Source organism: Osmerus mordax, chromosome 25 (assembly GCF_038355195.1).
Source record: "Osmerus mordax isolate fOsmMor3 chromosome 25, fOsmMor3.pri, whole genome shotgun sequence".
Classification (NCBI taxonomy): Eukaryota; Metazoa; Chordata; class Actinopteri; order Osmeriformes; family Osmeridae; genus Osmerus; species Osmerus mordax.
In genome coordinates, this window is record NC_090074.1 from 148535 (window position 1) to 161510 (window position 12976).

Sequence of the window (12976 nt, forward strand, 5' to 3'; positions counted from 1 at the left end):
TAGGTTAAAACATTAGAAACTGATAGCAGCTGTTTGAGGGCTTCTGGTTATTTCAAACAATTCCAATCACATTTCAAAAAGCTCTTTTGAAAAAATGCATGGATCATAACAGTAATTTTAGTCTCACAGAATTGTTTTTGTCAACTTTATAATTCATACAGGGTTGATGACTTAATTCTGAAGTTGTGCTGTTGACCCCCTTTAGTTAGGTGTCTGTGTAGTATCCAGCTTACTGTACATTTTGTAAACTTGCTGGACACTACATGGAGATATCATGTCACCTACTAAATGAATCAATCGATAAATAAGCATATTTCAACATAATTCCCAGTTTGAACAATTAAAATAGTATCCCTTAAACGAACAACTAAATACAAAATATTTCAGTATTTTTCTTTTTTATATCTTTAAACATTAATTAATGAATTAATAGTCTCAAAAAGAATGCTTTGGAATATGCTTTTGAACAGTTGAACATACATAATCATACATCCTACATTAAATGATAAAAGCCACACACTGCTTAACAGTGCAATGAGAATGTTGATGTCAAACTCATCCCCACTGGATGAACGAAATAATTTTCATTGAGACAGTAAACTAACTCACTCTCCCACAGTTCACAAAGCACGAGTGTTTGGTGTGTTGTGACTAAGGCACAAAGACAAAGGCCCTCATTTTGATTATGCAAATATCAACCCATTGAGCAATTAATATTTGTCATCCTATCCCAGCAGTCAGCCACACAGCCTAGCCTTAGTAACCCTAACCCTACTGTGTGGAGCAAGTCAGTGGAACGTCAAGAAAACAGGAGTATCAGAAGCGCTGTGCCATTTCTAATTTACTTCTGTAAATAGACATTTGTAAATCTTCCAACAATGTACTTACTACTTATATAATTACTACTGTTTGTGTCTTTTATAAACGCATCGTTAGGCAGGATACTATAAATCCCCAAATTGACTCCTTTGAAGTTCATTCATTTCCATCCATAACATTTGCAATACATGACTATCTTAGACCATTGATGGTCCATGAATACATAAATTAAGACAACTAAAATAAATAAATGGACCATCGATGTTCAAAGTTTTATGCGACTTTGAACCTACTGACAGTTATTTATTTTGTTATAAATTACTACCTTTACAGTCATTACATTTGTAATTTTAAACCATTAATAAATACCTATTCAGTAACCTGATTTATAGTTAACAGGATTTTCCTCAGATGTATTAAACAGCTGTTGTCCATAATTGTTTGAAAGATCTACTTTGCCTTATGTTAGATAGTAATTTCCATTCCCAATATTAACAGACAAATGATTTTTGTCTCCTACATGCAAGTTCCAAACTAGATAAACAACATCAATGATACCAGCAAATGTGAGGAATACCTTTTATCATTGGCACGTAAGAAGTCAGCTGGGTTCAAATTGAGAATGTCAACAGGACACAGGAGAAATTTCCAAAATGTGTTGGTCAAGGGACAATTGCTAGATGCGGACTGCATTTGCATAATCAACAGAGCCGGCAGAAAGCTCCATTATTGAGCCTCTACTTTTGAGGATGTTGAGTGTCTAGTTATGTCTATGTAATGGAAACCAATGTGTTGTGTCCGTGCAAGTCCCTTTGGTAGTCATGGTATTAGGAATGCTGTATGGAGATGTTATTTTCCTGGACAGGGTTAGTGGATAGATGATATGGAGACAATGTCCATGTGGGAGCTGCTGCTGGATCGGTTGTCATGGACACAGATGCTGCTGGTTTTAAGGCATCACAGTTGGCTCTTGAAGTCTGCTTGGGATGTAGAAGCTACAGCTGCCTAAAATAATCAACCATCAGTTCAACTGCAATCAACTAGACAAAAACACAGAAATGTTAGATCTTACAGATGTTATTTTTCTTTCTCGTCTTTCACTTGCAGATACACACTCAAATGTTTTCAAACTTGCCAGTCTACGACTCCCTCTCCATGGTCACAGACACTGTTTGAGCTGTGTCTGAAACACAGGGGTGAAACGTCATGGGTTAGGGGTCAGAGGACTGACTGATTTGAATTGATATGATCATTCCTTGCTAGAAGATCAGAACTTTCCAACTTCTTGACTACGACATGGTACCATATAACATTAGGCCAACATACCAGCCTCCTCTTCTCTGCTTTCCTCGCTGTGGTGTATGCTGTTGCAGAATGTTACAGTTATATATAATATATATTATATACACATCACATTATATTGGCATTCATATTTTTGTTAACCAGGGAAACATAACCAGGAAGACCTTCAGCCTAGTATGTATTCCCATTATAATAATTTTACTGCATGTGTAGGGTGTACAATACAATACGGCAAGCACAATGCAGTGCGTGTTTGGCACATTTGAATAAAAGACAGTTACATAGTAACTAACTGAAATAAGTAATTAATATATCACATATCACTAAAGTTATGGGAGCATGTCTTACCTTTTGCCATTGGACTGTAGGATGGCATTGGCCTGCTCTGGGTCTATGTGCACCAGACGAGTAATGAAGGATTGTCCATCTCCCAGACTGTTTACCATAGATACAGAGGAGAGGGGGTCAGGGTGGTCATTATACCATTAGTGACTTGTTTTAGCTACAGTGGTTTTGTCATTTACCTGGAGTAGATTGGAAACAACCAGAATTTATTTTGCTCTCCAAACACCTCTGCAACATTCCGACTACAGCTCAGAAAAAAGCCGTTTTTATCCTGTCCATTCCTGAAGACTGGAGCCCTGAAAGCCTCTGCAAGATGCCAGAATACAGGACACCATTATATCCAGTGCAGTCAAAGTCATCACACTATCAGTTTAGTCATACAGCAATACTGTTGATTGTCTTACTGTAATGTAACCCCTTTTCAAACTTTTTGAAGGATCACATGTATTATCAGTAGATAATGTAGCCTGTGCTGCTGTTAAACAGTTGATTGGCGGATGCATGCTGTGCAAATACCTATGGTGGTCCTGTTCTTGCCCACCAGCCAAAGATGGTAGCAAAAAAGTGACAGGATGCTGATGAAGAACATGGTCGCCACGAAAAACAGAAACAAGACGTGGAATTTGGCGTGAGTGTCAGGCAGCTGATTCTACATAAGAGACAAGAGAGAAGAAAAATGTTACTGACCGGACAACATGTCAGATCACCACTGACCGGACAACATGTCAGATCACCACTGACCGGACAACATGTCAGATCACCACTGACCGGACAACATGTCAGATCATCCGCCAGTTGCTTGGCAGTGGTCGCCTTCCTTTTAGACTAGTGGTAGTTCAATAAATCAGATACCACATAGTAGGTACGCACCAAGATGAGTACAATACAGGTACATATTTGTACCCTTGTGTAAATCTAATTTCTTTTTATTTGTGTTTTTGAACAAAATTCAGTCACAACTACAAAGAGAGAAAAAAAGCTGACAAAAAAAGATCATGAGTTTGTTTTAAGAGCCTCACCAAGTATTCTAAATATGTTTTCTTTAATACAGTAATAGAAGGATTAATTAGCCAGAGAAAAGAGGATTTGGACAGTCAGTTTACTGCTCCATGATTATCTCAACACTGCGCCTCAACATTCACAGACATTCTACCTACCACTACAGACATTAGTCTCTATAGGGTTAAACCCTAACCCTAACCCACTTATCATTAGTGAGATCATTCATAATGAGCAGGAAAGTCACTAAACACTCACAAACACAAACAATTACATGCTTGCCAAACTCACAAACTACTGGGGATGGTGACAGGAGAAACTGTCATAAGAAGAGGAGAATCCAGGCCAGGGGTCAAATGCATAATGGTGCATAAGCATGAAATGACGTCTGAAAAATCTGTTCACAGACTAAACAGTATAACCCTAACCCTAACCCAGTCTTCACATTTACTGTTGCCATAATGTATTTCCATTGGAGCTGCTTGGTCTTGTTTGGGACCTCAAGAACACACTTCTCAGACTGTAGTTCAGTCATTAAAACTATTTCATAAAAATTAAAAAAACAATTAATACTATGTTGCCTACTTAATCCTCTTCACTTTGAATAACTTTGTTCAGTATGAGGTTGTTGAGACATTAGTTTGGAAATTAGACTAATTATGGGCATTTTTACACCAATGCGAGGTCAAACATGAGAGTGGACCAGGTGGGCTCGTTTGCAAGCACAAAATTGCAAAAGTAAAATTGGGATGTATGATGACAAATGTGGAGAACCGTTCGCGTACGCCGAGTTTATAAATCCCAGACAACTGGAAATCTACACTTGAATTTATTTACAGTTTTACACATTTGACCCCAGGTCAGGACAGAGTCCTTGTCTTTTACTCCACCATGAATAGTTAGTGCTAACATTAAGCTTTGCCAAACAATTCAATATGATCCATGTTCATGACAATACAGGTTTTAAAGTATGTGAGCTCTTAGTGCCATATAAATAAAAATCAATCACTGACAGTTCTGTTCCATAAACACACAAGGGTCATAAGACCCAAGACAAGACTGTAAAACGTGCCCATGAAGTAAAGTCATAGATTTTACCTCTGGACAATGCACAGCAAACCTCCTTCTGCACCGCTTAGGATGTTAGAGACAGACAGACTGTTAGAGGAGAAATAATGGGAGAGAGCCAGCCAGAGGAAAAGATAGGTAGACAGGAAGTTCAGAGGCTATCATTTTAAAGTTATGTTATTTGGGGGCAAAGTATATTTAAGGCTTGTGTATCTTACACTTAAGATACAAGAGTAGGGATGCTACTTACTGTCCAGAATCGGATGAAATACTGTAGGACTGTGGCAGCAATGAAGACACAATACAGCATGGAGTAGAACAGAAACAAGACAAAGAACTTGTAGTTGGAGAAGCCAACACAGTTGTTCACCCTGACAGAGAAAAGAGGGAGACAAGGGGAACCATTCACCAGTCACAGTGTAAAAGAACATCAGATTCTGTATCCAATGAGTAAAACAACATACCATGGACAGTGGTGATCCATCTTCAGCACACACCTAGAGAGAGAGGGACATAGTACAGGAGTTTTATTGTTGAAAACAGCAAAGAGACTGAAATACTGAGCACTATAGCCACTCACATGTCACAGGTGGAGCAGTGGTGGCAGCGGTCTGGCTTGATCACCTGGCAGTGGTCACAATACCGAACAGCTGTGGAGAGCATGGCATCTATCAGCAATCAATCAGCTGAAACAGTTCTGAAAGCTGCTCAAACTACACATGCTCAGCAGCCTGACAGCTTCACAGCCACTTGTGAAACGACAGAGATATTAGCAATCAGCTTTTGAATGAAGTGCAGACCAGTCCCACAATATGATTTTCCCTCCATATTTATTCCTCTAAACAATACAAAATTATTAAAATACCAACATCATGTCACTGTTTGTCAACAGAATATGCTATAAATGCTGTGCATCTCTCAAATGTCATAGTTTTGCTATGCTATATCTGCAGAACACAGTCTAGGCAGGGGCTTTGGCGTGACTTTCTGTGTAACTACTAGGGGTGCAAAACCGAACCGAAAAAAATTTAATTGTTCAACACACAAACCACGGTTCGCTTTTTACATGTAAACCGCGGTTTTTCGGATCTACGAGAATACACAACTTAACACCCTTTGTCCTTCCCCTTTCCCGTAACCTTTCCCGGAGAGTAGCTGTCCAATTAACTGTCAGTATATCAATGACGAATCACGTACTGGAAGGAACTGGAGAGCAGTGTTGTCAACTTAGCGACTTTCTCGCTATATCTGGCGACTTTCCAAACCCTCCTGGCGACTTTTATTGTCAAAAGCGACTACCGACAAATCTAACGATTTTTTCCGGTGTTGTTGGAGACTTGCTGGTGTTTTAGAGACTCTGACGTGAAAGCACGGATCGTTTTGCAGTACTGTTCTCAACGAGCAGCGGGTGCTGCTGTGAGCTCCTCCGCCATCCCAAAGCACTCACAGGCTGTCAGGCTCACTATAGCCTCGCGCAGCACTGCTACTTTCCTTACTGAGGAGATGACAACACTGCTGGAGAGAGGCAAATCATACGAAGCTAGGCACCTGTAAAGTATGCTAACCAGGGCTGCCAACTCTCAGGCATTGGCCATGAGACATAAGTATTTCACCCAGTTCACACGCTCTTATGCCACACCTTGTATTTCTCAAACTGAGAAGGCAACGCCAATCATGTAGTCCTGCTAACGTTGTAAACAGTAATGGAGGAGGCGCAGGCACACGGTGTGAAGCAACAGACGCGCGAACACCCGTGAAAGGGGTTCGAGGGGGGTTAGAACGCAGAAAAATTTGGGTTGGCCCCACCAAATCTCACTCCAAGGTTTTTTGAAAAGTTAGCAGCCCTGTGCTAACGGTAATACATCTAACATGATGGGGCATCTACGCCGGATATATAGAAAATACAAAGAAAATATAGAGAGAACACTGAAATGGTAATGTTTTTTTCTTACCCCTAATGTGCTAAACAAAACCGAACCGAAACCGTGACCCATAAAACCGAACCGTGGGCTTGCTGAATTGTTGCACCCCAAGTAACTACAGGAATTCAAATATAAAAAAGTTAATTTTCAAAGAGTGAAATATTTGATCATGCCTATCACTAACAGACACTACTGTTGGTTTAGATTTTCCTAAACAACACAATTTCACCAGACCTGACCATTAAACTGAATTACCCCTCCTAGTTTAATATGTGTGTCCAGTCATGCTGAGGACACTCCTTCTTACCTCCTGTGCCCGTGCGTGTGTACAGAGGCAGCTCTCTGGCCACTTTCTTCAGGATCTCTTGCTGCTCCTCTGGCCTCTCCTCCTTCTCGTATTGCTCTTTCTCCACTTTGGGAAGGCAGAACTGCCGGGCAGAGTGAGATGATACAGTGAAATGCTGGCGTTGGTGAATAAGGCTGGGAGTTTGCTTCCTATTTTACCAGTAGGCTGTCTAAAATGTGTATGTCGTGCACATACACACTGTGACCGTATAAATGTGTATTTTTCCCTTGTGTCAGTGAAGAAGCACTTCACTTCGTGCCCCCGCCATAACTTTCCCCCTCCCCCCACACACACAGCCTACCGCTTTAGAGGGGTTGGCAGGCTTTGTGCAAATAGTCTTCCAGTACGACCAGATGAACATGACGAAGAGGAGGTGGAAGACCACCAGGTAACTGACTTAAGACAGAAAAAGCGTACACAATCACAAGGGTTACAGTTACATTTCAATCTCAATTGAAATATTTATATTGTGCTATCTATTCCCATTCATTCCCATCCACAGTAGAGGAGACATAATTATGATTAAAAGCATACAAAATACATAGTGAGAGGTCAACTTACTTCGTTCTGCATCATTTGGGATTGTGACTATAAGAGAGACAAGATAGTTTAGAAGGAAGTTAAGTGATAAGACCAGGCACCCAACCCTCTTCCAACCACCACCCTCCAGCAGCCTGGCACAGCCAGCACCAGTCAGAGGGGCTTTGTTTGCCAGGCTGAATAGGAATGCCCCTGACTGATCACTGACTGAACAGACTGATGTCAACTACAGTTGAATATTCATTCTTTGTAATATATAGTAAGGGGAAGAGATACAATTGCCTACGAAACATATCTAATCAATATCTGGAAATTATAGACAAAATATTGAATATAAATCAAAATTGAATTACCCCTTTTCCTGACAACAATTAAGTTTCAGTTTACAGTTAAGAATTTGCTTTTCATTTTCCACGTAGAATGAAACAAATAAAAAGACAACTCTTTGCTCAAATGAGACAAACTTACTGGCTTCGGTTCATTTTCGACCTGTAGCTCTGACAGCAGTATCTAGTGCGAGCTAACGAGTAATTCGCCATCCGGAGCTACGTTGCCAAGCAACTTTCATTGACAGCACACCTAGCTCTATAACAGAAAACAAAACATTTGTACTTACAGATGCAGAGTTCAACTACGTATGCATAGTAGGACCAACCGACGACTAAATTTATAAAAACTACCGGTATCCAACCTAGAGCCCGTTGGCAGCATCTTAGTACATGAGAGGGCGCCATCTTTCTCTAATCCGGCTGTGAAAAATGGACATGTGACGTCAACTCTTCAGCACAGAACAAAGAGCTCTGCGGACCATGGAGCTTCAAGTAGGCTACTCAAAATTAAATAATAATTGAAAATATGCCAATAGCCTATATGTTGCATGCATTTATCATTATACTGAGCCCAATCCGTATGTCGCCTTTCTAATAAAAAAGAGACGAAAGGGTTGGGGCCTTACATGAGCCCATATTAGATAGTTAATGTAGGTTCAACATCTATTTTAGTGCAACCAAAGTTAAAGTGCATCGCCACCATAGTTATGTTTGTTTTGTTAATAGTGTTTATTGATTGGTTGGGGTGTTTGAAATGGCAACGCGGACGCGGTGAAAATGTTCGCCTTTCCCTGACTGATCAAATGTGCTCGCTTGTGGCCGTTTCGTGGTGTAAAAAAATGTATACATATAATAAAAATGTAGGCCTATTTGTTTATATGTATAGTCCAGCTTTTATATTTACTTACACATTTCAGTGTGAATACTTAAAATAGCGGGGGGAATGCAAACATTTTGGAAATAGAATATCTATCAATCTCGTTCTTAATCTTAATCTAGAAACACCATGGCTGCGTGACAGGATAGATGAGAAGAGAAAGAACCCTTTATTGGTCACACTGCAGTAATAAAGGTTTTCTCATTTGTCCTTCTGCCACGCAGTTATGCGGTTTCTCCAGCAGAGGTCAGAAGTAGACCATCACTAACACTTGGTGAAGTTTTGTGAATGCCCTTTCATTTTTGATTGAGGCATAATAGAATAAAGAACAAAATGTTCATTATTGTTTTCTGAATTTATAATAACTGTTAGTGATGACACTGCACTGTCCAGTTCACAGTATAGGACTTGTAATAAACCTCTCACACCATATAGCATTTGCAAAAAGGCTATATGGCTATAAGGCTATATTCAATATGAATCCAAGTGCCTTGGATTCATATTGTGCTGACCCTGTCCTGTAGTTGTCTAGGTGGAATCTACACATTAAAGTACAGTATAATCTGGTGTCTCATTACTGTGTGAATCCTGAATGCTGTCTGGATTTGTTCTATTTACCTTAATTTCCCCCCAATCCTCAGATTAAATTATCTATTGAATACAGAGAATCAAAGTTGAAAATAGGTGTGAAAATGGGGGGGATGGAAGACAAAATGAGAGGTAGGGAATTGAGGAAAGGTTAGTGAGTGGAAGGGTTGTTAGCAGATGTAAATAAACAAAGTCAATAATTCCAGGAGTGATTAAAATAACATCTGTTTAAATAGCCATTCACATACGTAAACATTAAATGGATACATATATTCACAAATATAGTATTAAACTAATAGATTTAGAGACAGGTATAAAGAAACAGTATAAAAGTCAAACATGGATGCGAGATGGAGACAGAATGGGAAAGGAGACATCAGTTAGAGAGAGAGAGAGAGACGCGTGCTGTGGGCTGGGATGATGAGCCCCTGGCTATGCTCCATCGGTGACGAAAGCAGCTCAGTCCATCAGTTGCCATGGAGACCAACAAGAGCAGCCTGAGAAAGGAGGCAGAGGGGAGGGGCATGCTTGGGAGAAATAGAGGAGAAAGAGCCAGAGGGAAGCTGTAGACAGAGCACATACAGAAAAGAAACCAGAGACAGAGACTGCAAGGAAGGGCTGAGAAACATACTGGCAGAACTGAGAAAAATACCAACGCCTGTTCTGCATAGACAAAAAAACAAAGGTGGAAGCATCCAGTTAACTGCTCAGTCATCTGGCTGGCAGAAGGAATTAGAGCACAAAATCGGAGATACAGAGAGAGTGAACGAGGGAGGGAAATAGAGATACAAAATGGATCAACATTCAGAGAGCGGTGAGTCCCCACCGTGTGACCCTCAGCCTGCCGGGAAAACAAGAAAGGGCTTCAAGCTTTTTGGAAAGCGCAAGCCAGGCTCTGGGGTGGGCAGCATCTTCTCCATGCGCAGCAAAGGCGATGGGAACAACCCAAACAAGTCCTCCATTGCAAGGAGCAATACTCAGGATGGATTAGGAGAGACTGTGGCGCAGGAGTTTGAACAAGAGCCAGAGAAGAGGCAGGAGCAGGATATAGAGGTTGGTCAAAGAGACGAGGCGGAGATAGCAGGAGAGGTAGATGAAATTTCAGGTTATGATGGCACTTCCTATAGTGTACCACCTCGTCCCTCCATCTCCTCCGTCACCTCCGCCAAGTCTCTGGGCTTTTTGTCGCTGCTACGTGGCGGGCGGCATGGAGGGAGAGACCGCCATGCCCACACCGTGTCCCAGCCGTCCATGAAACAGCGCAGGGGTCTCAAAGGTCTCTTTGGCAGTGTCCCCTGGCACCAGAGGGAGAAGGAGCCAAAGGAGCAAACCCCTCCAAGCCCTCTACTCATGACGTCACGTACCAACAGTGTGGAGATTATTAAAGAGGATCTTACCTTAACTCCCAAAACCCCACTTCGCACTATGACCAGCCCTGATCAGGAGCCAGACACTGCAGCCTTCGCCACCACTCCTGAGAGATCAGACGCAGGGGGGGCAGTGGCTTCAGAAAACACGTGTGGATCTAATCTGGACGTTCTAGAGGCCCACCCCCCACCTGTCCCCACCACTGAGCCTCCCCTTTATCCTGTTGTGGACCGCCTCAGCTCGTTGATGGCCGACATCTCTTTGCTCATCAGCTTTGATTCGTTCACGGGCTGTGGAGACATCATCGCTGATGTGGAGGCAGAGTGGGGGAAGGCAAGCAGCGCTGCAGGTGGGGGTGGAACTAGGGCAGCGGCAGGGGCCAAACCTTCTCCCACACCAACTACTTTTGATGCTGCTCCAGCATCTACAACGCTCACCCCTATAACCAAATCATTCATGTCATCTGTCCCCTCTACAAAACTGACTCCTCACTCCATCTCTCCTCCAACAAAATTCGTCATTTCTTCTTCCACTTTTAACCAACCTAGCCCCATTCTTAGCACTAATATCAAACCCAACCTTACTTCTACCCCTAACCTTACCCCAAACTCCACCCCAACTCCACACCCTGTGTCCACCTCTTCCTCCATCACTTCATCTTTTACCTGTGCTGCTTCAGTTAAACCATCTCCTGTGGCTGCTCCACCTATCTCTACTGTATCTAAACCCTCTCTTGTAGCTCCACCCATCTCTGCTGTATCTAAACCATCTCCTGTAGCTCCACCCATCTCTGCTGTATCTAAACCATCTCCTGTAGCTCCACCCATCTCTTCTGTATCTAAACCATCTCCTGTAGCTCCACCCATCTCTGCTGTATCTAAACCATCTTCTGTAGCTCCACCCATGTCTGCTGTATCTAAACCATCTCCTGTAGCTCCACCCATCTCTTCTGTATCTAAACCCTCTCCTGTAGATGCTCCACCCATCTCTGCTGTATCTAAACCATCTTCTGTAGCTCCACCCATGTCTGCTGTATCTAAACCCTCTCCTGTAGATGCTCCACCCATCTCTGCTGTATCTAAACCATCTCCTGTAGATTCTCCACCCATCTCTTCTGTATCTAAACCCTCTCCTGTAGATGCTCCACCCATCTCTGCTGTATCTAAACCATCTCCTGTAGCTCCACCCGTCTCTGCTGTATATAAACCATCTCCTGTAGCTCCACCCATGTCTGCTGTATCTAAACCCTCTCCTGTAGATGCTCCACCCATCTCTGCTGTATCTAAACCATCTCCTGTAGCTCCACCCATCTCTGCTGTATATAAACCATCTCCTGTAGCTCCACCCATGTCTGCTGTATCTAAACCCTCTCCTGTAGATGCTCCACCCATCTCTGCTGTATCTAAACCATCTCCTGTAGCTCCACCCATCTCTGCTGTATCTAAACCCTCTCCTGTAGATGCTCCACCCATCTCTGCTGTATCTAAACCCTCTCTTGTAGCTCCACCCATGTCTGCTGTATCTAAACCATCTCCTGAAACTTCTGCACTAGCCGCCCCTGCTAAACCAACACCTGCCTCTTATACCATATCCTCCAAACTAGGTTCCACAGAAGCCATTAGCTTCAAAACATTTTCACATCCCACTCCTTTTCAAAGTTCAGTAGGCCCTACATACCCCCACACCCTGACCCCAATCCCAGGTCCGCCTCCATCTCCAGACCCAGTCCTTGGCCAAACCCTTAATCCTGCTGCAGCACGTCCCTCACCAACCCTCGTGTCTCTACCGAAGGCCCCTTCTCCTCCCAAAGCTCCTTCAACATCCTCAACCACAGATTTCTTTTCACCCCAGACTCCATCTTCCCCCACAACTACTCCAGCCATAGTCTCAGCATCCAAGCCACCTCTTGACCCTACTCCTGCCTCAGTTTCATTCATCATGACCTCTCCTGCCTCTGCACACTCTCCATCGACTGCTCCCACACCTGCTGCAGTGGTTACGAACCCCTTAACCTCTTCCCAGGCAAAAATAGGCAGAGAGAATGAAGCTTCTGGGAATGGAGGCAAGAGCACAGCCACTCCAAACGGCATGGACGTCGGGACCAAAACATCCAAGCAAGAGGATCAACACGGAGCTTCCCAGGACGAATGTCTTGATGTCCCCCAGTCAGACAAAAAGAGCCCCCCAAAGAAGACTGCAGGGCTCAGTAAGATTCCTGTGGTTGGAGGGGGTCGGCCAGCGAAGCTGCCTGTCAGGAAGGCCATGCCCAGTGACGACGAAGGGTGTTGGGATGTGCCCACTCAAGGGCATGAGGAGGAGAGTCCCCACCTCAGCCAGCAACACATGGAGAGCAGAGACAGTATGATTGACCCCTCCACTGATATGGAGGTTAACTTACCCACAGTCGGGAAATCCAGTCCAGAGGAGAATCCACTTCAGCTGCCCAAAATTGCAACAAGTTTATCACGGGACT

The 12976-nt window shown here is 43.0% G+C and overlaps 2 protein-coding genes across 2 annotated transcripts; one reads left to right on the forward strand and one right to left on the reverse strand.

Moving 5' to 3' along the window:
- Positions 1-1761: 1761 nt before the first annotated feature.
- LOC136933442 (palmitoyltransferase ZDHHC20-B-like) lies at positions 1762-8077 on the reverse strand. The gene is made up of 13 exons (XM_067228838.1): positions 7958-8077; positions 7363-7389; positions 7103-7197; positions 6763-6883; positions 5114-5183; positions 4998-5030; positions 4784-4904; positions 2983-3115; positions 2646-2772; positions 2470-2556; positions 2146-2183; positions 1951-2002; positions 1762-1820 (listed from the first exon to the last, which is right to left on the reverse strand). Exons 1-12 carry the CDS (start codon positions 8073-8075, stop codon positions 1959-1961), a joined length of 1014 nt encoding a protein of 337 aa, XP_067084939.1. The 5' UTR covers positions 8076-8077; the 3' UTR covers positions 1762-1820; positions 1951-1958.
- Positions 8078-9927: 1850 nt separating this feature from the next.
- LOC136933250 (APC membrane recruitment protein 2-like) lies at positions 9928-12413 on the forward strand. Its single transcript, XM_067228566.1, has 3 exons — positions 9928-10858; positions 10925-11170; positions 12295-12413. The coding sequence occupies exons 1-3, from the start codon at positions 9928-9930 to the stop codon at positions 12411-12413; spliced, it is 1296 nt and encodes a 431-aa protein (XP_067084667.1).
- Positions 12414-12976: the final 563 nt, after the last annotated feature.

What these genes read in the sequence shown, in the direction of transcription:
- LOC136933442 (XM_067228838.1), bottom strand. Translation starts at nt 8,075, where the DNA reads ATGGCGCCCTCTCATGTACTAAGATGCTGCCAACGGGCTCTAGGTTGG. An exon ending in CCCAAATGATGCAGAACGAA is followed by an intron (nt 7,198 to 7,362) that starts GTAAGTTGACCT and finishes TTCTGTCTTAAG; the next exon opens with TCAGTTACCTGGTGGTCTTC. An exon ending in ATGGATCACCACTGTCCATG is followed by an intron (nt 4,905 to 4,997) that starts GTATGTTGTTTT and finishes TTTCTCTGTCAG; the next exon opens with GGTGAACAACTGTGTTGGCT.
- LOC136933250 (XM_067228566.1), top strand. Translation starts at nt 9,928, where the DNA reads ATGGATCAACATTCAGAGAGCGGTGAGTCCCCACCGTGTGACCCTCAG. An exon ending in AAGCAGCGCTGCAGGTGGGG is followed by an intron (nt 10,859 to 10,924) that starts GTGGAACTAGGG and finishes ATGCTGCTCCAG; the next exon opens with CATCTACAACGCTCACCCCT. An exon ending in CATCACTTCATCTTTTACCT is followed by an intron (nt 11,171 to 12,294) that starts GTGCTGCTTCAG and finishes TCTCTACCGAAG; the next exon opens with GCCCCTTCTCCTCCCAAAGC.